Below are 26,150 nucleotides of genomic sequence, written 5' to 3'. Positions count from 1 at the left end.
CCTCCTTTCTGTAACATTTAAATGTGTCATATTTCAACTTTTTTTTGGAAGGTACGGTTTATTAAAGCTTAAGATGTTGACAATAATGGAAGTACTAATAATAACAGCTACATTTCCAAAGCCTGTACTGTTTGATATTGACCCTGCTAATTACTTTACAAAGATTATCTCTTAGTTCTTTCAACAAACCTTGATATAATTATCATTATTCCTTTCATTTTACAGATAAGGAAATTGCCTTAGAGACATTATTTAAGACATAACTTGCCCACTTAACTAGTTTCAGTGATTCCTTCTTCCTCTTTTCTTTCACAAAATTCTTAAGATAACCATTCACTTTATAGTCTCCAACTCTTCACTGTAAAAGCTCAGGGCTTTAGCCTTCAACAGCTAAAGATCTACAGGGTGTGGTTAGGACCATTTAGAATCTAATTATTTAAGCTCAAAAGATACCCATTTCATATTTTATAAGAAAAAGAAAAAAAAAGTTTGTTTTCTTAACCTAAAATAAGTTTTCCTAGAAGGATATGTCTATAATCAAATATTAAGCTAAGGTTGAGGACCAACATCCCCAAAGTAAAAAAGTACACATAATTTGAACTTAAGAAAGAATCTCAAGTTACAATTTCTTCCTATCACTTTATTTTTTTATACATTCATTTATTTCTGTATGTCAGTGACTTTTGATAGTGCAACCATTTCTCTTTATTAGTTTATGAACTGACTGTCTTGAATCATACTTGAATTATGAATCATATTTTATTTTTTTACTTTTTTATTGAATTTATTGGCACAACATTGGTTAATAAAATATTTCAGGTGTACAATTCTAGAATATATCATCTGTATGTCTTATTGTGTGCCACCCCAAGTCTCCTTCCATCACCATTTATCCCCATATTCCCTCTTCCATCTCCACCCACCCTCCTCCCCACCCCCGCCACAATCACCACACTGTGTCCGAGTCCATGACTTCTTTCTCTCCCTTTTTTTTCTCAATCCTTCCATCCCCTCAAGACTCCCCTACCAGAGCTATCTGCCTGCTCTCTATCTATGAGTCCCTATCTATGAGTCTGTCTCTATTTTGCTTGTTAGTCGTTTGTTCATTAAATTCCACATACTGTATGAGTGAAATCATATGGTACTTGTCTTTATCTGACTGGCTTATTTCACTTAGCATAATGTTCTCTAGGTTCATCCATGGTGTGACAAAAGGTAAAATTTTATTCTTTTTTAAGGCTAAGTAATATTCCATTGTGTAAATGTTCCATAGCTGTTTTATCCACTCATCTACTGATGGATACTTGGCTTCCAAGTCTTGGCTATTGTAAATAATGATGCAGTGAACATAAGGACCCATATATTCTCTCAAATTAGTGTTTTGGGTTTCTTTGGATAAATTCCCAGGAGTGGAATTGCTGGGTCATAAGGCAGCTCCATTTTTAATTTTTTGAGGTAACTCCACATTGCTTTCCACAGTGGCTGCACCAATCTGCATTCTCGCCAATAGTACATGAGTATTTCCTTTTCTCCACACCCTCGCCAACACTTGTTGTTTGTTGATTTATTCATGACAGCCATTCTGACAGGTCTGAGGTGATATCTCACTGTGGCTTTAATTTTCATTTCTCTAATAATTAGTGATGTTGAGCAGCTTTTCAAATATCTAATGGCCATTTGTCCGCTTTGGAGATATATCTATTTATGTCCTTTGCCCATTTTTTAAGAAATCCTCACCCAAGGATATGTTTATTGATTTTAGAGAGAGGAAACTGAAGAAGATACAAATGAGTGGAAGCATATACCATGTTCATGAATAGGTTCATGAAGAATTAACATTATTAAAATGTCCATACTACCCAAAGCAACCTATAGATTCAATGCAATACCTCTCAAGATATCAATGGCATATTTCACAGAACTAGAACAAATATTCCAAAAATTTATATGGAACCACAAGACGTGAATAGCCACAGCAATCTTGAGAAAGAAGAACAAGGGTGGAGGAATTACACTACCTGATATTAAACTACACTACAAGGCCATACTAATAAAAACATCATGGCACTGGTATAAAAACAAACAAACTAAAAACAGCCATATAGATCAATAGAACAGAATAGAGAGCCCAGAAATAAACCCGCACCTTTATGGTCAATTAATACCTGACAAAGGAGGCAAAAACATACAATCTGGTAAAGATAGTATATTCACTAAATGGTGTTGGGAAAATTGGACAGATAAAACAAATGAAGCATCACTTTACAGGTAAGAAAAATGAAGCATTAGTTATCAATTTATTTTCCTTCCATACTGATCTCCAAATTGAAAGAGATGTCAGAATATCTCTGCCTGGAGTAGGGAATACATATAAAGCATCCCAGGCAGACAAGTGGCCATAACATTTTGTATCACTATCAGAGACAGTGGTCTCTGACTCTTCCCCAAAAGTAGCAAAATCAAAATCAAGAAACTTGCTTCTTCTTTCAGCAGTTGAATCCTGTTTTGTTATGACTGTTGTGAGCTAACTTTCTGTGATGACAGGGAATCTTGGGTGTGTGTTCTTATAACAGTTATTAATTTACCCTTTACCCCTTTCTTCCATAGAGCTTAACCCCTCCTCACAGGACTTGTATTCTATAAGGTTTAATCAACTTATTGTTTATATCTGAACCAAATTAAACTTCTCTACATATTTATTTAGAATATGAAGACTGAAGTGTAATGTAATTCTGTGCTCTCATGACGTTTGTTCAGTGTTGAATGGGGAGAGGGGGCGTTTTATTCCTCCTTGTCTATCATAATTCCATACTCTGTTAATGCTTGCCTATATATTTTTTTTTTCCTGTGGTTATTTATGGTCCACTGTGAGTGGGAATCTCAATCTGCGAAATCTTACATGGCTAGCTCTTAACCGAGCATAGTGATTAAGACAAAAGAAGAACAAATAATACAAAGAGACAATGTAAAGATCATTTTATTTGGCAGTGGAACAAAATCATACAACATTCATAATCACATGAAAGGAAGCCTATTAGCCTAATATCGTCATTGAGCAAGCCAAGAAACAGAACAGAAACATGAAGTGACCAGCCAAAATCTCATGGCTGCTGACGAAGGTGGAACTGAAAGCTGGGGCGTATCCTCTCTCTCGTCTTCTACGTTACTCTGACACTGACCACTGGCAGTCATACCACACAGAATAGGAAAGTTCCCAGTATTATTAACTCTGCAATGATCCTGATTCAACAATGATAAACCAACATGTACTAGTAAACGCTTTCTGTTTAATCAATAAATAATAAAGTTAGTGGTGTGTATGGACTGTTTGCAGGGGCCTGTTTTCTTAACTGCTTTTTCATTTTATTTTATAACCTGTAAAGCAACTATATTTGACGATGCAAGTTATGTGGATAACAAGTACACACTGGTTCTGTTGTGAGAATCAATGTTATTTTTTTAAAAGTTAGTGGTACATTCCGTATTCTGCAAACATCTAAAGAGAAAAAGCTAATAGATTGTGTAATGCTCCCAGAGGCAAAAGTAAATAACCAACAAAAGAGTAAAGTAAAAGATGATCTTATGTTTGAAGTGTTCCTGGTTTCTTGTTTGACGGTTTCTTGGTGTTTTTGTGGGTAGGGAGGATTGTTTTTTTTTTTCATTTTTATTTCCGCCTGCCCTTCCTATAAGAAACTAATTTAGAACCTCAGCCTTTTGACTACTACATACTGCTGTGGAAAATTTAATTACTCAGTTACTCTAACTATTTTTCTTATGGAGAAATCTCTAAGTTATATTTGAAAGATGACCTGGGGTAAAAAAAGAACACGAAATTCAAAAGTCGTCTATTTGATATATCAACACTTCATCTGATATTAACCAGAGTGAGATTGAAACTATTGAAAAAAACCATGTACATTGGGTAATTTGCTCACACTACCTTTGATGTTTATTTTCACATTAAAGGATTAAGTTCAGAAGGACAGCATTCCAAACACTAGAGACTGTGCTTGCAAAAGGAATACAGTAATACTTGTTACAGGTAGTTCCTGAATTGAGGCTTTGTGTCCAAACAGGCACGCTTCTCATAAATGTGCCTAACTTGATAACGTAACATTTCCATGTAATTTTAATTTTTTAAAGAAAAAATCCACAACTCACTAAGAAAGCAAATAATTACAAATATATATTTTAATAAAATGTTAGGCCAAGTCTAGGCTATTAGGAAATGGGGTCAAATGTTTAGGGGTAAGGGCTATGGGGAAGGGGTAGGAAGGTAGGATCTGGGGAAAAGTCTAACAAAAACCTAAGCATGAGAAACAATACCCCTAGCCAATGAGAATGGGTTTAATTGGGTTCTATTTAAGAATAAGCCAAGAGAGGGAACCTGTAACTAGGATCAAATCTGGCCCTGAATAATTCTATTCAGAGGCCTCATGCATGAATCATTGTGCAGTTGATTCCAAACAGACGGACACAGGTCACTGATATGGCCCAACTTTCTCAGTAAAAGAATGAGAAAGTCCCACTTATTTGGCTTTATTTGATAATATATTTGACTACTTTTTTATACACATGCTATAGTGCATTCAAAGTCCTATACTAGAAAGACTGTAAGTGAGATTAGATTTTCTAATTCAAAAAATTAAAAAGTATAATTTTTAAACAAAATTGGTTGTAAAAATATATCGGCCATTATTTTGTAAAGTGCTACTGTGCATGGAACATAGAAGGTAGCCACTAAGCTGGAGCTAACAGTGCCAACATGTTGGACATCTGAACAAGTACTTTTATAACATATTAGAAAAATAACTAGAATTTCTTTGCAGGAATTCAAGAGACAACTTGACTCACAGACCATAAAAGTAAAAATTTACTAACAAGGCCATCTATGAAAATGACAGAATAAAACCATCATATAGAAGTTAAAAGTTAGAACTAGGAAGGATCCAAAGTAAAGAAAAAAAATCAAAGTTTATAAAAAAAGCTTTAAGTAGAAAGTTTATGAGTTAAGATTATGTTGCCCAGAGAAGAGACATCAGAAAGACTTAAAACCATTAAGGGTTCAGCTATCAAATACCCTCAAATTCTGCACTGTTGTTTTTTTTTTGTTTTTTTTTTATCAGTACTGGTCAGTTTCTTAAAATATGTTAGTTTCAAGAGTACCAAGTTTATTTTTCAGTAAAAAGAAAATCATTCCATTTTTTCATAAATTTGTCTTCGGTTTGTGTCTGAAATTTTAAAATGCTTTGATAGAAAATACATTTGCAAAAATCACCAGATTTTCTCCAAATTATTTCTTTTTCTTTTTTGGAGGGGGGAGCAGCCCTCTTTAATTAGCTGTCCTCATACCTGTGTGTGGATGGCTAATCCGAATATAGAAAGCGCCGGGGATCCCTTCTGACGCATCACAAGACCATCCACACACTCACCCGGTGCCTCACCAAGCACCAAGTGAACGTTACCAAGAGGCATTTGCGCTTCTGACAGACCTGAGTTGCAGAGCAAATTCACAGAAACCACAGAGAAAAACCTGTCCTTGTCAAAGCCATTCTTTTACCCCCAAAGAAGAGTTTCAGTTACGATGGTGCGCAGGCCACACAACCGGCGAAGCAGCAAAGCGCGGCGCTTAGGACCTGGCGCTGGGCCGAGGCTCGCGGGCCACCCTGAGGTCAGCGGGGCCGGCCAGGCCCAGGCTCCTGTCCCCTTAGGCAAGCCCCCGACGGAGAGGCCACAGACCCTCCTCTGCCTCTCCACGTCGTCCTTCCAGCCCTCGTGGGGCGTCCCCGGAGAGCGGTCTCTCAGGCTGAGAGGCGCACAGCGGGGTCCAGCTCGTGGACGCAGGTGGAGATGCGGGGGCGTCTGCGGGGGTCACCCGGCGGACAGACAGCCTGGGAGACGGTCTGCGTGCAGAGGAAACCCTCTCTCGCGCCCTGGCTCAAGGCCAAGGATGCCTGCGGCTGCCTCTCCAGGCACCGGCGTCCCTGATGCCAAGCGCGCAGCACATGCTGCCAGGAAGGCCACCCGCGGCAGCCAGACCTGCGGGCGCGTGGAACCTGCGCCGCTGTCCGGCGGGGACCCTGCTCTTCAGGGACATTCCACGTGTTTTTACGGCACCAACATGTGGGCGAGCTTCCAAACGCCTCTTTGGACTGTCCTGGAACCCAGCACCCTGGTGGCCCGGCCCCCTGCAGGAGAGGTAAAAGCTCCCCAGCTGTTGGTTCTGCACCCTGCGCTCCTTTTCGGGTTTCCTCTGGGGCGTCCTGCTCCGCGGCCAGGAAGCCCCGCAGCCCCACGGAGAACTCGCGGGGCCGGCTGCACCGCGATCAGCCAGCGACGAGGGCGAGGGACCCCTGCCACCCGAGCGCAATCTGTCGCCAGGGCCACAGCCACGGCGGCGCCTGGTGCCCGGGCCCTCCGCGCGCAGGAAGCCGGGCTGCCCCCGATTGTAAATTTTATTGTTACTTTATTATTGTTAACAGCATTCAAGGTACGGCCTGCAATACACATGTATTTTCCGTGCTACAAATATATTAAATATTGCCTGCGTGGCCGACCAACTTGTTTATGAAATCTTTTCTATACTATTTTTGCCATATTTGGAAAAATGCCCTGATCCACAGGTTTAATCGAAGAACTAGAAGCAGGGGAAATAAAACACTACCAGCCATTTACTGCCTATTGAGAATGGGTTCCTTTATCCTAGAAAAACATAGTTTTAAAAACAAAGCAGTATAAATAAATTTTTATATTTCTCCAGAATATCTTACACTTAATGTTCGATGTCTATGGAAGCTCCAGAAGAACGCAGTTATTCAGGTTTTTATTTTGTATGAACCTGGACTGGCGCCTGGAGGAAAGGAGACTGCCTTTCTTCCATTTCTTCTCATATTGCATTGCATAACCTTGGATAGGATATTGGCAAATATTTTATCGTTTTTGTTTAAGAACCATAATTTGAGAGATTTATCATCCTCTAATTAAAGTTCTAAAAGAAGCGGAAACATTGTCTCAGTGTACATATTTCTTACGCACATGTGAATAAATGTTGCAGTTTTAAATAGGCTTCATTAATAATCAACACTTCTAATTTTGACTAATGCATTTGTTCAATCATCATCTATGTACTGGGGATATACTGTATAGACAGTGAGTAGAAAAAAAGATTAAGAAAACGGCTCCTGCCTCCAGAACACAAAAATCCTCTTGGAGAGAGTGACAAAGATGAACAGGCGGTAGGCAGCAAATGAAACTGGCTCTGCAACTACGGAGGATGAACAGTTTAGGGAGCGCAGGGGAGAGTTTCTGGAGGAGGTGGCATCTAAATTATTTCTGAAAGATGGGAATGCTAGTTGTTTTTCAGGTAAAGGAAGGGTGACGGCGGGTGGTGTGAAGGAGAGAGTTCTAAGAATAAGTCAGTCAAGGCTGTGGCTCACTTAGAAGTATGGCTGGAGCGTGGAACTCTAAGAAAGACTGTGTTAAAAAATGAAGGAAGGACCTTAAATGCTATGATAGGAAGTTTGTAGCAGGGAGCCATGGAAGTATTTTAAGCAGATTAGTTACAAAATTCTACTTGTATCAATTTGATGGCCAAGGGGAGACGATGTCAGAAGGGTGCTAGACTGAAGCTGGAGAAATCTGTTAGACTATATTTATTATTCTCACTTCCTTAGGTATTATGATTACTGTGCCCTGTTTTACTCTGAATCTAGCGTCCACATAAGTCTTAAGCACATGCACTTTTCTACTCCTAAAGAACCTTTGGCCAACTTACACTGATGACCTAAGGCAACAATATGCTCTCACACATTGGGAACTATAGCCTGCAAGATGGCTTGTTTTTAGCTCCAAGTTTACCTTTAAATTTAGATTTAAAACTCAGAATTGCAATGCAGTGGTGTTTCACTATCAGATGAAAACTGAGTCTTAATGAATATGATACTGATAAGTAACGGATAAAGTCTGGGAGTTTGTGAATGACTAACTTGTTTTATCAAGTGAGTAGGTTCAAGGTCATGTTCAATAAATAACATAACATCACTCTCATTATTATTCAATTTTTTTCAGTGGAAGAAAAAGGTGGCATGGGAAAGAGCAATAGCTGGCAATTTTATAACTTTGAAACAATTTGAGGCCTCTCTTCTCTAGGTACTCATGGGATTCAAATTGGTTTAAAATCATTACTACTTGAATAATACAATTTATGGAGAGCTTATTATTTGACAATCATACCACTGAATGAGCTTCATATGTATTAATTTATTTAATCTTAAATAAAACCCCCAAACCCTAAGAGATGTTACTATTATCCCTATTGCACAGATTAGAACATAAAAGGGGTGAAGCAGTTTGCCCAGTGTCACCTGGATGGGAGGGTGGAAAGTGGAGACACAGGTTTAAAAACCACACAGTTTGGCTCCAGAAGCTCTAATTTATAACAAAATGTAAACACAATAAAGTAGACACTTAATTTAAAGAATGTTTAAAACTGCAACAGCTGTAGGCCTCAATCATCCGGCTGCCCTCCTAGCATGATGTAAGAGCAGGTATCTAATTTCAATAGGAAATGTTTAAAAGCTGTCTGTGTTGGCCGTTTCTTCAACTGACAACATTTTAGTAATAAATTAGAAGGTCTAAAGTGTGAGATTAAGTAATTTCCCCTGGAACTCAATAAAATCATTTTCATTTTGAATAAAAAATAAGCAGAAATCATCATTTAAATTATTTTTTCTTAATTGGAACTCAAGTAGAAGTTAGTGATTACCATTGATTCAAATCTATAAAAAAATTTTCTTAATTGATCTATAATTTTTAATGTTAGCATTTTTAAGGGGCAAAGATTAAAAATCATATGGTATAATACTTTCATGACAAAATTGAATCTTATCAAGTGTAAATGAATCATCGCAGTCACACAAGTGATGCGTATCAACTTAGATTGAAAATATAACTGGAGTTATCTAAATCAAGGTGATAATTGAGGGGGTGGGGCAAACAGGGAAAGATATGAGTATAGATTATATCCACCTAGAAATCTATAATCATTTGGTTAAAAATCCAGGTGGAGTAATTGAGAAAAAAAAACAGCTATTTTTTTCTCCTATTCAAATATATAACTGTTTTCATTTAATAGTACCACAAAAGCAATATCAAAAGTAATCATTATTGTCTGGCTGGTGTGGCTCAGTTTCGAGTATTGTCCCATGTACCAGGAGGTCACCAGTTCCATTCCTAGTCAGGGCACATGCTGGGTTTGTGGCTCCATCCCCAGTAGGGGGCGTGCAGGAGGCAGCCAATCAATGTTTCTCTCTCCCTCTCCCTTCCTCTCTGAAATCAATCAGTAAATATATAAATATGTAGTCATTATTTTATCACTGGAAATCAACTGTGCTCGCCTTTGATGCCTTGCTGTATTAGAGTGAAGTATGCTTCTCAAGAGTCTACCTACTTTAATTTCTTCTAGCAATTTATCATCAAAAGGGTACAAAGAAGTAAGAATTAGGGTTTTAAAACTTGTATTGTTTGTATAAGAAGATATTGTTCAATTTCTACAATATCATTAATGTTACAATTATATTTTTAATAATTTTACCATTAAATTAGAGAAAAATCATAATAAACAGAAGCATCTTGCAGTGCTCATAAAAGAAAATGGTTGAGCTCTCTCTATTGAATTATAATTGAGAAAATGTACCTTGTATTTAAAACCATAATTTTATCATCAAAATGACTCTATTATAATAATTGTAAAATTTTTCTCTAAGGTCTAATGTCTTTTAAATCATAGAAACACACATATAATACCATTTTCTAAAAGTATTGTAAATTACATATGTCCTTATAGTTTTAAAACATGTGCTGTTGTTTTTTTAATGGTTTTTGTTTGAGGGAATTACATTTTAAGGCTAAAATTTTAAATCTGTGTTTTTCTTTTGTTTTCCTTGAATAGATAAAACTGGAAAGTTACTTTACAGACATTGGGACTCTGAAATATACTAATGAGAATATGAATTTCAATTTTGTTCTTGAAAGCCAAAAATGTACTTACATGGGACTTAAATATATCTTCCAATTAGTAAAATGAAGCATTTCACATATTCTCTGATACAAATAAACTGACAATATAATAGTATAATTACTGAAAAGGTGATTCATGATGATCATTTTTGGTTGAGAGTCCACTATGTGCCATGTACTGAGAAATGCATTATACATTCATTACCTTTTTGAATATTCATATCCAATGAACTTGGTAGTATTGCTATGATCATTTTACAAATAAGAAAACAGAGCCAAGAGCTAAAAACCAAACTAATGCTCTGATCCATAGCCCAAGCTCTTGAGCTCTGTACAATGAAATCTGTGTTCTGTTCTGATAGCCTATGAAATCTGTGAGCACTGACAGTCTATAAAAATTAAGCAGAGAATTATTATTTTTAAAATATTACCCAGCTATAGCCATACTGTCCACAAAAAATCATTTCTCAGCCAGTTCAAATCCTTTGCAACCAAACATTTTGGATCAATTCTAAAAAGTGATAACCTACAAGCCATACCCTGAAACTCTACTCTTTTTTATTCTTTTGTCATTTATTTTAGAAAGGAGACATATTTCTTATCAGCAAAGAAAAAAAAGCCAAACAGCTGAGCATATGCAGGTTTGTTTTAATAAATAGATGCTTATTTGCTATCTAGTATGAGAAGAAAAGCAACTTTATCTTATACTAAACAGTCATTTCTAAAAAGAAAATTTTTGTTTGAGACCTAGATTACCATCCACCGGGGTTGGGTTCAGGAGGGGATTAATCCAACAGGGTGAATCCAAATATGTATTACATTTTACTCTTGGATCTCATAGCAACAGCATTATTCATATTTAGAGCCATGTGCAACTCTATAAAAATATAAAACCTATGTCTTATAACCAACATAAATTTTTTGGAAAAGTGCATACTTGTCATCCAGGTAGAGAAAATGTTTGCAGAATGAATTACAAATGCCACCAGTTTGAACATTTAAAACTAAATGCTAGGCAGAAACAGACCTATTCATGAAATTAAAGAATGTGCATATGTACTAATATTAACTCCATTATGAATATTGGCTGCTTTGTTTTAAATATATATATTCAGAATATACTTGCTGAAAACTCTTCATATATATTGTTATGGTTTTTCTATATAGAAGTGGCTATAAAATAAATATTTTACTCCTTTCCATAATAGATCCAAAAACAACAAGACGAAACATATTTAAGCACTAGTTTTTTTTATAAATGTATAGAAGATGGTACTTTTTATCAGCTCATAAACATTTTTGATGAACATGTTAAAACAAACCTGTTAGAAGAATTGTTCAAAATATAGTGTATTCAAAAATAACGGAAGTCTGTTTAGTAAGAACTGTCATGCAGGGTTTACAAAATGGCATTAGTTAGACCACCCCCACAATATATATCATACAATGAAATAACAAAAATATTTGGAAACCATTTGTGTAATGAAAAACAATATCAACTATTCTTAAAGCCTCCACAGAGGATAAATCTTCCAAAATGGAAGAAAATATGGCTTCTAATTACATAATTTATGTTCTAAAAGTTAGTCATCTTATGTGGAGAAAGCAATAATAATATTTCATAAGAAATGCACTTCTTTTTCCCATTTTTGGCCCCATCTCATGTGTAATAATGTTAGGGACAAATCTATCCATAGCTTTTGCCTTACATGTGAGTGTGTGTGCCTAGTAATCCTATAAATCTCATATTTCCCATAAGCTTTAAATAAATAAGAACCAACCTATTATACTGTTTGTTCTTAAGTTGTACTAATAGTACAGAGTTACAGAGGAAATATGAGGAAGGGCATCCCAACATACTTTTGTTGGAGCTTTTAGAAGATACATACTCTTCTTTTACCTAGAGATAACTGACATGTAACACTGTATTCGTTTTAGATGTACAACATACTGGTTTGAGATACGAATGTAGTACAAAATGTTTACCACAATGAGTTTAGTTATCATCCATCACTGCACATAGTTACAACATTTTTCTTTGTGATGAGAACTTTTCAGATCTACCCTCTTAGGAACTTTCAAATGTACAACAAAGGACATACTCTTTGAACTGTCATTTTAGAAGTTCTTTCTAAATGAAAACTACACACGTTCTTTAATTCGGCAATTTCACTTCCAGGACATTTCCCCAGCAATATAATTGCACATATGGACAAGAACTCGTATTAGGATGCTCACTTCTGTATTTTTTGTAATAAAACGAGATTGGAAACTACATTTCCAAGAACCAAGGAAATATTTAATTAATTAGGGTGCATACAAGAAAACCCAATACATGGTATTAAAAAGGGTGCTGATATGGGATAATCTCTTCATCTCCAAAATGTGCACTAAGTAGAAAAGGAAATGGTGTGTACAGTATGTTCATTATGTTTAAAGGGGGGAGGAGTGTATATGCAAAGCTTTGCTAGTGTGTATTTGAATAATATCAAAGAGATCCTCATCTGAACCCCATAACTAATAAGTAAATTAGGGAAATGACAGGAAGGTATTTGAACAACTTCAAGGAATCCCTAGTCACCTACAGGAGGTAGGAGACGTGCTCCTTCCTACCTTGGCGTCTTCACTCACACCATTCTCTCAGCCCACGTCTTTTGTTTGTTCTTCAGCACATACCTCAGATATCACATCCGGAAAGGACCTTTCTGATTTTCTTCCTAGCTCTAGACCCAATCTGGCCACTTTGATGATGTAAAATGCTCTTTATTTGTCCTTGTAATATTTAACAAAACTTTTGGCAAATAATTATAGAATTAGTTAATTCATTTCTCTTTCTCAAAGAGAACATAATGTCCTGGAGCGATAGGACCTTGACTAGGAACTAGTTCATTGCAGTAACTCTAGCACCAAGCACAGTGCTTTGCACATATTGAGCCCTCAATAAATACAGTATCTATTGAATGCTGTTATATATGCTTAATTGTTAATTCACATGATTGTTACTCTAGATTTGGCTAACAGTGTGACTTAGGCAAGCAGCTATGTAATTTTAAGATTCTTTAGAGTGCTAAAACCTGAATCTATGAGTCTAGGCCTACATGAAACTAAGAACATTGTTGTCTCCAAATACTAGCTAATTTGCTATTGAATTTTAGATAATCTCTTAACTTGAGGCTTCATCTATCTCAGCTGTCAAATAAGAGAACTGAACAGATGAATGTATGAAGCACCTCATTTTTCCAACAACCCCTCTTATATCACATTTTAGTTTCTGACTATGAATGCATGTTGCAATACTGCATGCCTTTAACTCTTACGAATCTCCCTCTCGCTCTCTCTTGCACACACACACACACACACACACACACATTGAATTTTCTGTAATTTTATTCCAGGGGAAGATAAAGTTTACGAGTGGTAGGAAATGGTATTCTTATTGGACACTGCCTGAGACTCTATAATCTGTCCCATTTCTTGCCCAAGGATCCAGAGGAGAAGGGTGTAAATTGTGCATATGCAGCTAAGGATCTGCAACAAGGGTCTTCGCTCCTGCCACATCCCCCATTATTGCTGTGAGAGGTAGACTGACTGCAAAAATGGTCCTAATTCTCTCTCCCAGTCCTCATCACATATTTAGCTCCTTCCGTTCCATAGGTGGAGATGATTTCCCCACCTTTGAATCTGAGCTGGGCTTAGGACTTGTCTTCACCAAAGAAAGGTGGCTTCCAACAAGAGAACAAGCTTAGCTAAGGACGCATATTACAGAATAAAAGACCATGAAGAAGAACAGAGTTTTCCTGAACAACAATCAGCCAGTTCCCAGAAGTACAGGTTCCTACGCTGACCCACAGCAGACTAGTAGAATGAAGACATCTAGCTAAAATCAGAAAATCACCCAACTGTGCAGACTAAATTGCCAACCTGCACAATAATATACTACATAACACAGTTGCTGATTTAGGCCACTATGTTTTGGAGTGCTTTATTATGCAGCATCAGTAATTGATACACTGAGGTTCAAAAATGTAATAATAGTAGCGAGACCTCTTTTTATGTTTTTTTGCTTGATTTAAAGCTAGGTAAATTCCACATCCAGAAACCTTCCAACTATCAGGGGAAATCCCTGGGAATATGCTGACAAGAGTTTTAGCCACAGTGGCCAATACTTCTCCCTGCATTCGTCCCTATTAAGTAAGACAATACTATGGCATCCTTTATCTTGTGCCCTTCGATAATACCTGCTCAGCGTTCCTTATCTCCATCCGCTCTTGGGGTTTTCTAAGTAACTGAGACACTCGGAGATAACTGAACCAAATAACACATGGGTGCCTAATTAGAACGAGTCAGTTTTGGAACCAACTGTTCTAGTCATACAGTTAGCTGCCCAAGTCAAGTCATCATTTCTAACTGACACAACTATAGCTTACCTCTGCAAAAAGACTTAGGGCTTCCTTCAATTTAAAGGCATCCCTGTAATTTTTTTAAAAATCCAAATTGATAGTAAGCTGCTGAGAAACCTTACAGAACAGAATGGGAATTGTGCAATTGGCTGAGAAAGGATTTCAGGATCAGACTGAAAAAGGCCTCCCTGGATACTCCGTAGCTAAGTATGGCTCCCAGGTGAATTTCAACCACCATTATTCTCTTGGCAACTCAGGTGAATTTGGTTTCCGTTCCAAACCATGAGATCCTTAATGTTCCACACTCAGTACAATCTTCTGGGGTTCCAAGCTATAACCTTGTCTCTCTCTTATACTTGACACTGAAGGGGCATAGAACTCCTATCGTTCATTCACTGTAGCTGATACTTAAATAAAAAGGTTAGAAACATGCAACGATCAGGATAAAGAATGTATGTCTTATAGTTAAGTACTCTAAGACAGACATATAGACAGGAAAGTCATTAATAATTATATTAACCATATAATTTGTCATCTAAACTGCACTTCTGTGAAGTAGGGTACTATTAACAACTGAATCAGGCCATCAAGCATAAACCAGGACTGCATTAGATATACCAGGCTGTATGGTTCACTGAGTAATAAAAAAGAAAGCTGTAGGGGAAAGAAAAAGGCGGCATCAAGCCGGAGAAACTAGACAGCTACCTATTTTCTGATTAAACTACCCACCCACGGTTTAGTTGCATTATGCTATAATACTGTGGATTCTCAGAAAATCACACATAGGCATGTTCATTGAAGTACCTGAACTTCAAAGTCAGATTACATAATCCTTTGATTAGAAATTGTTTTGGATTGTGCACAGCATTGACTTCCCCTTTAATGTAATGGATAACTGAGAACTGACTGGATAAATAAGGGAAGAAGCACTAAAAGCTAATTTCATTCTTGGAACATACACTACAATATTAGATTATGATAACAGGTTACTATAAAACAATTACTGAATACCACAGCTCATTTGGAACTAGTCTTAGCTGAAAAATACATGGTATTCCATTTAATAATAAGGTAGAAGGGAGAGAATATAAATTTTGTTATTTAAACAGAGAAATTAGCTGGATGAAAATATCAGTAATTCTAAATATATAATACTTTGTACACTGTAGAACACTTATAATAACTGTATGATTTAGCCTTATCATCCTATAACCCTCTTCTTAAATACAGAGGATGTATTTTAGTCTTGACTTTGATCTCTACAGAGAAGAGAAAATTCTGAACTAAAAAAATAATGAGAAATAAAAATAGCACTTTTTCTGGTCTTTTTCTTATTGCAAATTTTAAAAAACTAATATCCAAAAGCAATAATAAAATAAATATTAATTTATCAACCACCACTTCCAAGAAAACTTTCCTTAGTATTCCAGTGAGTTGGCTCATTTCTTAATAAGCCACATATATTGATGGGTAAGAAAGGAAATGAAGGGGTCATATATATGGTGACAGAAGGAGATTTGACTTTGGTTGATAAACACACAATGAAATACACAGATGATGTATTATAGATTGTACACCTGAAACCTATATAATTTTATTAACCAATGTCACCCCAATAAATTTAATTTTAAAAAATGAAATGGTCCTTTGTGAAAACCAAACAATAAAGAATAAAATAACACTTTGAGAAGAGTTAAATTTAAGTTTATATGTATTCACAGAGGCACAGAGATACTCCTTTATCATAGCTACACCTATATTGCTGTTCTGCATATTTGGGATCTGTATTGCTTGTGTCTACTTGCATTAATGGCTTCAGAGATCTAGAACTCTTTGCTGTTTTATACAAAATAAATGGTCAGAGGAAAAAGAGGTGTGCATCTGAGAATACAAGACAAGGTAATTGTAAAGCATTTAAAATACTATATAACAAAATGTTGCCATCTTACACCAAGTAATGCTGATATCTTAGTGCTCAATTTTACAAAGGCCTATGTGCAGGGGCATGAAAACCTGAGGAGTAAAAGAAAAAGTTGAGGGAAAAAAAAGAAAAGAAATATTTTGCTTGCTTTTAATAAAATGATCAAGTGATAATTAAGTGAAATAAAGGGTGTCATTCTATTAAGAATATAATGAAAGTCTTAGTATAGCATGTTTTACTTGAGAAGTTCAAAATGCTGAGCAAGGGAGTTACTAATCAGAACCATGCATTACATAAGGAGAAAATTTTGCAGATTGGATATAAAAAGGAGCAGAAAAATAACTTTCCCAAGGTCACAACATTCTTATATGTCATAGCTAAAAACTGAACACATAAGTACTGACCCCAATAGATATAATTTTCTGTAGCATTTGCAACTATTAAAGTATGTTTTCATTTATTTTTTTAAAATAAGTCAACAATAGACAAGCATTCTCTTCAAAAATTTAAAAAAAAAAAAAATGTTTGAATTTTCTAATAAGTTTGGAATACAACTTTTGTTAGATTAATCATAAAGTATTTTGGATTTGTATAAAATTGAAAACATGAGGAAAGCATTAGTGTTTTCCATGTCCTTCTATATTGCACTCACAACCACAGTGCAAATCAACTTCTTGGTTTAGGAGCATTTTACAGGTGTACATATAAGGCTCTGTTCTACGAACATATTAGCATCAACTATCATTTGTATCTTGTCCTAGGAACTATCTATGAGGTTTAAATAAAGGCAGACTTCCAGGAGGGATGGGTTACACTTATAAGTTGGGTTTCTTTGGTGGGGGGGGGGGGAGGCGTGAGATCTAAAAACCTTTTCCTGGGTCTCTTTACCCAGGAGAGTGGGAGACTAATTCTTCTCCATGACACTTTTTTTTTAAAATAGCTCTATTCTGGCCTGGAGGAGTAAGCACAAGATAGTAAAATGAGTTTATAAAAGTAGGAAAAATGATGGAAAATTAGGAATTGGGGTACACTGACATTTTCTAATAATAAAATTTATATAAATTGTGTCCATCCAGGCTGTCTGAAAGAATACAGGAAAATGACTCTGCGTTGTCCTAATGGGTTTTTTACCTTAGGTAGTCAGGAACAGTTTTGAGCTGAAGCTAATCTCAGAGAGTAGGTCCTTAGCTCACCCTTCGACTTACACACGAGAAAGCTGAAACCCCCAAAGGTGAAATGACTTGTTGGACATGCCTGAAGATAGGTCCGGAGTCAAACCTAGGAAAGCAGTTTACTGAAAACAGTACCCTATTAAATTTTCATTTTTACTGGATTAAATAAATCATCAAACAAAAAGCAATATTTACTGGCTACTAAATAGTTTGCAGCTTTTAAATTACTAAATTTAATAGTCCCACATCATGTGGTTTGAAAGGACATTATTGGATTTCAGTTGATGCTTTCTCCAAGACCTTGTTGAGATAAACTGATGCTTTCCAAGCATAATATACCACTGAGATTAAAAAAACAAACAAAAAGAAACAGAAAACACACCCACACTTTAAGTGTGGTCATGTCTTGGAATTCACCTTACATCAGCCAGCAATTAAGAAAAATTCCAGGGAGGGGGTGCACACAGATCACCCAAGTAAAGAAACAGTTAACTGCAGGGCCCCACCTCCTTGTTGTAACTAATCAAGGAAAGCCTTTTAAAAAGCGATACAAAATGTCACCACAGGCTGACGCTCTTTCTGTAAGAATAATGGGATTCTCTGCTGCCTGGGAGGGTGAGCACATACTTCCTTGCCTGTATAAGTCCGAGCTCAGTCTTCGTGGCCCATGCCTATCTCCCCTTCCCTTCCACACAGGTAGCATGCCATGCCCAACACGTATCCACGAGGGAGTGACCGCAGCGCGGCAGCCCTGCAGGAGCAGGTTCATGAACTCTGATTTCTGTCCTCTGGATCTGGACACCCACTGTCAGGGCTGCTCCGGAAACGGAGCGCGGCCAGCGGGGCAGTCACTTGGCCCCGGTGCTGGTGCCCGAGCCCGCCCCGCACCCCCGCGAGGCTCGGCTGGCGGGGGCTCGGGAGAAGGGACGCGCGCCTGCAGCCCAGGACATGCGTCCCGAGTCCGGACGTGGCGCTTTTAGCGCCATAATCCTTTCTGTTAAAAAAACACGCTGACTGAGAATGTCGCGCATAATGCCAGCCCGGTAAATTCGAGGAAACCGCTGATTTGAGGGGCTGAGGCTTCTGACCCCTGGGGGCGTTAGGCGGGGAGCCCCTCCGGGCGCTCGCGCAGAAGGGGAAGAAAGGAGTGCGGCGGGGAAACGCGAGCCCGCGTGCCACAGGCATCGCCACCAAGGGGGTCAGGAGGCGGAACCCCTCCCCTCTCAGCAGTTAAATGTGCGGAAAAGCCTGTCCCACGAAGTGACCCCACTGAAAATCAGCACGAGTGCCACCGCACGGAAAAACACACTGGGCGTGTGCGTGTGCGTGTGCTCCCGGGGTGGGGCTGTGGGTGAATCCAACTGTGGGCGTGCGCATCCTTGCGTTTTACCAGCGAGAGCACCCTCCTCTCCTCACTCCTCTTGGCTCCAGAGCGAGTGCCCTTCTTTCCCACAGCAACACGGGGATCAGGGAAAAGAGGAACCCACACGGTGCCAAACCCAAGGGGGCCTCTCCCCCCCCCCCCCCAACCCCGCGGAACTCGCGTTTCACAGTCCCCGGCCCCAGGCCCGGAGGTCGGTCACAGCCGCCTCCTTCTCCAGCCTCGGAACAGCAGGTGAGCTCCTACCCTCGCCACCCAGAAATGTAACTTTGAGGAGCTCGCGAGAGGGCCCCCTCCCCCGCACCCCGCCAACCGCCGACGCGCACAGCTGCAGCCCCCAAACACTCAGCGCCCCCCAGCTCGAGCCCCGAGCCCTACTTCCCCCCCTTTCCTGGGAGAGATCCAGGAGCTTTCAAACCTCCTCTCGGGCCCCCACCTGCCAACCACCGAGGGGGGATGCGCAGGAATTAAAAAGGCAAAAGGAAAGTGAGTGTTAATTTGATAAACGCCCAAGACAGGAGAATACACGGAGCCTGACATAAGAGAAAGTAGGAGTTGTGCCTGCAACTGTCTCTGAAGGGCCAGCTAGCGATCAAAACTTCAGGAGGGTCAAGGAAATCCCACATAATCCTTCAGTCTAGCGAGGAAATAAACCTGCTGCTTCATCAAGTGCCCGCGGGCAGGAAGCACGCGCTGCTCGGACCCACGCGGGTCTCGGGGTGACAGAGCCAGGGGACAACCCCGGGGTGAAGGGATTCCCGTCGAGGTATTTCAGTTGTTGGGGGTTTTGCCTTATTTTTCTCTGAGGCTCAGAACAGAACTGAGATCTGAGGTTGGATCATAGGTCCCGAAAAATTCACAAACCCCACAGTAAGGTCTCGAGCCCGGCCGGGCTCTGCCCACCACCGTCCCTAAACTCTCTGCCCACCCAGGCAAGGGGGGAGGGGGCGTCCTGGGAGGATTTCAGGGGGGCGGTTGGAGTCTTTCTCCCCTGCCTCTCCCATCGCCTCCTCGCCTCATACCACAGGGAAGTTACCAGGGGGTTTATCAGGGGAAAAGTACGGGCAGTTATTTAGTCTCGGAGAGCTAAGCGAAAGGAAAACTGCCTGGAGCGAAGTGACGCGGACTTTGAGACCCAGGGGCTGGGCTGTCAGTGGGCGAGAACTCGCCTCCCGGGCGGGAGCCACAGGGGGAAGGGGAGAGCCCCAGGCGAACCCCGCTCTCGGGCCCCTGGAGCCCCGACCCCGGCCGCACCCGAAGTTCCTGGAGATGTACCCAGTGCCCCAGTCGCCGCGCAAACTTGAGCTAAGCGGCCAAGTGCAGGCGCGCGGCACAGGTGACGGAGCCCGGGGCCCGCTCTGCGCCCGCGCCGCCGCCCCAGTCCCTCCCCTGCGCACCTGGGCGCACTGCCCCGCGGCGCCAGGCCCGCGCCGGGGACCTACGGAAACGGCCCCGGCCCGCGTCGGCCAGGGGCCGCGGGAGGCTCTCGCTCACCTGGCCTGAGGACAGCAGCGGAGACCAAGAGGCTGAAGACCAGACGGCAGGAGCGGGCCGCCTTCGATGCCATATTCCTCCACCTCCTCGGGAGCCACCGGCGGAGTCCGCGGCGCAGGAGGGGGCGTCGTTCCCTACCCCGCGCTGCCCGCGCGCTCGCGGGTCGGGACGCGGGGGGGGAGGGGGCGCGGCTTCTGCCAGACACACCGTCCCCTGGGTTGCGGGCGCTGCACCTTCGGGTCTGCGCTGCGCGTAACTTTCCACCACGCAACGCCCCAACTCCTCCTCCCTCCCTTTCGACGCTCGCCCTTGGCCCCTGGGCTGCTTCTCTCGGGACCGGCGACCCTCTCTTCTCGGGGGACACTTGACCAATTCGGAAAGGTGCGCGCGGTCCTTTTTTTTGGCTGGTCAGTTATTTCCCTCCTCTTGGAATAACAATGATGAAGATAGTGGCAGTGCGCAGAAAAAGCCGGTGCTCGGGAGGAACGGCCGGGGATGGCAACAGGGGGCAGCGGGTCCAGGCGGCCGGTCTCCTCAGGTGGCAGCAGTTGTGGCAGCAGAAGCAGCAGCAGGGACGGCGGCGGCGGCGGCAGCACTCGGGCTGCTCTGAGTGGAGCGACTGGAAGGCGTGTGTGCCGGAGCCGCGGGTCTCCTCCTCCCTCCGCCTCCGCCCTCCCTCTTCCACCGACGCAGCGCGGAGCAGGCGGCTGGAGCGCGGAGCCGCAGCCGAGCGGCGCTGCAGACCGACGCGAGGCTCGGCCGGCGCTGGGGCTCCGCGGGGCAGCCGGGAGCCGGGGGGCGGGGCTGTGCGCTGGGCCCGCCCCCGACGGAGCTTCCGCCAATCGGGAGCCGAGACCCCGGAGCTGCGCGCTCCGGAGGGGCCCGCGACACCCGCCCGGCTCCGCCGCGCGACCCGCGCGAGAGCGCCGCCCTCGGTGCTTCCGCTTCCCACTGCTCGCCCGGCCGCGTCGCGGTTCAGAAAACCGAATTACCCTTTTCTTCCCCCAGGACGCGCGTGGCACTGACTCACTGCCCCCGGACTTTTCGGCGGTGGCGCGGCCTCCTCCCCGCACGTCGAGAGCAGCGGGCAGGGCGGCGGGGGTGGGGGACGCGCGGACTTCGAGTCCCGGGCGGGAGCGACGCGGGGAGGAAGGGGCTGCGGGCGGCGGCCGAGGTGGAAACTCGGCTCCCGGGAGTGGACCGGGCGGCGGTCGCCGGCCGAGGGCGACGCGCCGACTGAGCGGACTCCGCCCCACGCCCCCCGCCCGTCTGGCACACACCTTGTGGTTTTTGGGTTTTTGTTTTAAAAGGCAGATGACTTGGGTGGACCGTCCAAAACCAAATAGAAAATATTGACCCTTTCCCCGGGGGAACTTCAATCAGGAAATTCTAGACCCTGCTTCGTCACGAGGATTTCCCCCGATGCCTACAAAGCCAGAGCGCGCCTCTCTTATTTTGAATGAAGCGGCGATTTTTAAGGGACAAACAGAAAAAGCCTCAAGTTATTCGGGTTCAAAGCCAAGCTCCTCCTTGTCTGTTCCAGAAAGCCCGGCGCCCCCAGCCGATGGACAGGCTCCAGGGGCCATTTCTGAAGATGGAACCACCTCCCGGGCGGAACGCGGGGGGCTGCGTGGCGCTCAGAGCAGGCGGAGAGCGCGGAGGAGCCGCTGCCCTGGAGCGCGGGGCGGAGCCGCCGGAGCCCCGAGCGCCTCTCAGCCAGGGACGCGGGGCCGCAGCTCTCATCCCCGGGGCTGGTCCCTGAACCACTCGGCCGGGGCGTTAAACAGCCTTTCATGCATCCCAGGGTCACCCTGGGCGAGGCTGCTCTCCACCGGGGAATGTCAACTAGCGACCGTCACAGACTTGTGCTCTCATCGAGTCACCCTCTAGATGGGGGCGGGGAGTTTTCGCAGGAGAAGCTTAATAAAACAAGCACACACTTGCACGCACAGCACTGATCTTTAATTTTTAAAAATCTTTTCATGCTTGAAGCTGTTAAGGTCCATTTTCAGCTGCAATTTTTGTCAAAAGCCTGCCTGTCTTGTCCTCCGGGTTTCTCCTACGATACAGTAACAATATTCTAGAGTAGAACTCTTAACATTTTTTCCTCTCTAAGTAGTTTCTCCAGCTCGGTTTTTATTTAACTTTAATGTTTCCTTTGCATCTTATAAAGTAACAGGAAGGCTAATGCTATGAGGCATTCAGTATTTCATAAACTAAGCTTGACTAAATTGCTAGCATTCCGGTGGATTTGGTAGAATTCCTATGGGGAATTATTTTTGTTTTTGTTTTTTTGTTTTCTTTTAACAGTGGCTCTTATAGTTTGTATTATAACAAATCATCCTGACGTGGACCCCCCACTTTGTCTATCTGACCCCCCTTTATTTGGGGGTGAGAGATAATATAGCATCATTGTTTTTAAAAAGTAGACCTGAAAAAAGCAGACTATCTGATTTGGGCTCTTACATGTACTAACTGCATGATCTTGGTCAATTTACTTAACTTTTCTAAGCCTCAGTTTCCTTAAATGTAAAAAGTGATAATAATAGTGTCAGTCTCAAGATTGCTGTGAGAATTGAGATCACACAGGTAACTGGCTAGGTATAACAGAAGGAGCTTGAGCTTTGGGGAGCAGTCAGAGTCTAGTTGAAATCCCTGTCTACACTTACTCAGCAAGTGACCTTGAGCAAAAGTCAGTCTCTCATAATCAAAATGTGATGACACATTACAGTACCACCTTTAAAGATGTGCAGCTAAATTGGATTAAAATACATTTTATAAATTAAGGCTATCATACACACACTATATATGGAATTCTGGAAGCAACTGACTTTACATGTATTATGCCGGCAAATGTGTTATACATGTTTGTATGTAAAGTTAGTAGCTTTCATAATTCCTTTTAGAGAGGAATTTGTCCTACTTTATGAAAATGCCTTGATAAGACACTTTGAGCAGTAACTCCCAAGGCTATTAGTCATATATAGCTAAGGCCACAAAAGTGATGGTGAAACTACTCTGTATTAAACAACATAATGAAAATAAAAATAGGAATCACAAAATAATAAAAATAGGAATTTGGTAGAAGAGTGAAGAGGGAAATGCTGAGAAAAGAGAGAGGCATAAAGACCAAGTCATATAATTATGATTTTGGAAATGGTCAAAGGCCTTTACACATTTTTTAATTAGTTATTGAAAACTTTCTACATGCTAAATTATTTTAAGCAACTTAAATGAATTAGTGGAAAAATCACCCTCAAAAAAATCCTATGAGTTAAGGTGCTGTTATCACCTTCACCATACTTATGAAGAAACTGAAGCCCAGAGACATAAAGTGACTTTCCCAAGGTCATAGGGTGATTCACAGTAATGGTAAAACCACAATTCTGCCCCACACACTTTGATGCTAGAGCTTCATTCCTGTACACTTTACTCATCAGAAGTGTCTAAAAATAAACTCTTGACTTTCTTTTTGGTTGGGGGGTGAGGGGTGAGGGGGATGGTGGAGCCAGGGATTGATTTAAACATAAATTCCTTTATATTCCCCAAATTTTAATAAAGTCTCCTACTCTCAAACACATTTTCCTTAAGAAAATTAAAAAGGCAGTGTACCCTATCTGCATGAGCCAGGTACAGTGCATATAAAATGACAAGACAATTTTTAGACTGCAATAATTTAGCATAAGCAAAAGCTTGGAGTCAGAAATAGAGTTAAGAATGTAAGCTCCTTAAAATAATGTAGTGGAGAGAGTATTTGTCCTTAAAAGCCTAGGGACTGGGTGGTTGGATCCACCTTACCTAGTTCTTAAGAGGAAGAGCTTTTTCAGCTGCATCTGGATCACAATTGCTTTTGTTACAACGGATGATACATATTATTTCAATGATATATACCAAAAATTTAGTCATGATTCAGAGCAACATAATGGACACTTCTTACTCCAAGAGATAAAATGAACAATGTTCAGCCAGAGGAAAACATGTTTCATGTTACCTAGAGCAGGAGAAGAGTTTTGCATCTTCAGTATGAAAGAATAATCACCAGTCAGTGACAAAGCAATGACACACAGCACATTAGGCAACTTTCTTGCTCAGAATCTGTGGAGCTCAGAACTCAGGACACCAGAGGCTTAGGCCAGAAACCTTTGCCCTAAACATTAACCCATCAGTATGTGACAACATGGCCAGCTCAGGTACGTGAGCATTTGAAGAGTTGAGGTGATTTTTTTCTTCTTCTTCTGATTAAACAATTTTCTACTGGAGATGAAATTTCACCAAAGAATGTTTTGGAGGCTAGTGACATTTGTTCCTCACCTTCTATCCTACTACTCTGTGTGTCTTCCTAGTTTTTGAACAAAACATGAGTGCAATTCAAAAGCATGCAACAAATCTAATTCACTTTCCTTCTCCCCTCCCCATCAGTAATTACACATTTCCAGGGAATACTTTGCAGATTGGACACTCTCTAAATATTTATGTATAAATGATAAGTGATAAAATAGAGCTCCTCTTTACAGAACATAGACCTTTAAACAAACTTATAAGGGAGGGTGATAGGAGACGAAAGGAGATGAAAGGGTCTTTAGCGATGGACTAGTAAGGATGATTCTGGTACAAATTCCAAGATGGATTTTTACCCCCACACCACTAATCACTTATTGGACACCAGCTGGGTATCCTACAATTCAACCCAATTCTTAACATTATTTACATGGAAAGAGCAGTCAGCCAGGTAGAAGATATATAGGGTAAGGTGTGCGGAAAGGGGAGCCAGCGTCCATGCTCTCTGAGCATGCAATCTCCATGCACTCACCAACCCTGAAGTGCTCCACACCCTTTCCTTTGGGTTTTTGTGGAGGCTTCATTATGTAGGAATGATTGATTCAGTCATTGGTCATTGGTGATTGAACTTCATCTTCGGTCGCCCTCCCTTCCTTGGGTCTCCTTACAATCAGCCCCCAATCCTAGGTTACCTACAAGCTTTCCAAATCTTACCTCCTTAATATAAAAAAGACACTTTTATCACTCTCATAACTTAGGAAATTCCAAGGGTTTTAGGAACTCTGTGCAGGGACAGAGTCAAAGACCAAATATATATTTCGTATTATAAATTAATATCACAACTAGGCAAATTAAGGTTTAGGAAACACAAAGAGAATGAATCAAGTCCTAGTGACCATAGTGAAAATTTTCAAATACAAAGTAAGGAAACGTAATCTACAAGAGCAAGTGAGTGATAAAAACAATTTGCCATCAATGAGAATAAAACAAAAAGAGCCGTGCTGAGGATACAATCCTGACTGATAATTGTTCTAAGTAACCAGGCAGGAGATGAGCCTGGGCTAATGTGCTGACGACAAAGATTGAAACAGAGAATTAAGTGGTATTTATAGTAAGTCTAGAAAGATAAAACTATTTTAAAGAGGCACAGAGTTTGCATAGGTATAAGATAAAACTTTGTTTCATTTCTGGACCCCAAGGTTTTTTAAGTCAATAATTCCTAAAACCACCCTAGATATGGTTATCTGTCCTCTTAAGAAATAGTCCCTTCAATTTGTATTGTTTAATTTCAGTTTTAATAGTAATATCAGTCATTGCTTTAATAAAATTTTGCAACTCACATCCTCAATAATGCTAACTAATAAAGATATATCACTGGAGCTCAGGGGGGTAAAAACTTTCAAAGCCTATGGTAAACATTATGTTCTCATTTCAGACTGTAGATTGCTCACTGTCTGGGTACAAAAAGAAATGCATAGCTACTTCAG

The 26,150-nt window shown here is 41.1% G+C and overlaps 1 protein-coding gene across 1 annotated transcript in view; it reads right to left on the bottom strand.

Moving 5' to 3' along the window:
• ALCAM (activated leukocyte cell adhesion molecule) overlaps window positions 1-20,520 on the bottom strand; it is a 186,908-nt gene extending 166,388 nt beyond the window's left edge. The window contains exon 1 of the mRNA XM_087818137.1: window positions 20,386-20,520. Coding sequence (XP_087674263.1) covers window positions 20,386-20,458 — 73 coding nt within the window. The 5' untranslated portion in view covers window positions 20,459-20,520. The remainder of the gene's footprint in view (window positions 1-20,385) is intronic.
• Window positions 20,521-26,150: the final 5,630 nt, after the last annotated feature.

Source organism: Miniopterus natalensis, chromosome 6 (genome assembly GCF_054644295.1).
Source record: "Miniopterus natalensis isolate mMinNat1 chromosome 6, mMinNat1.hap1, whole genome shotgun sequence".
Classification (NCBI taxonomy): Eukaryota; Metazoa; Chordata; class Mammalia; order Chiroptera; family Miniopteridae; genus Miniopterus; species Miniopterus natalensis.
Note: the sequence above shows the minus strand (reverse complement) of the source record. Positions and strands in the feature narration are given on the sequence as shown.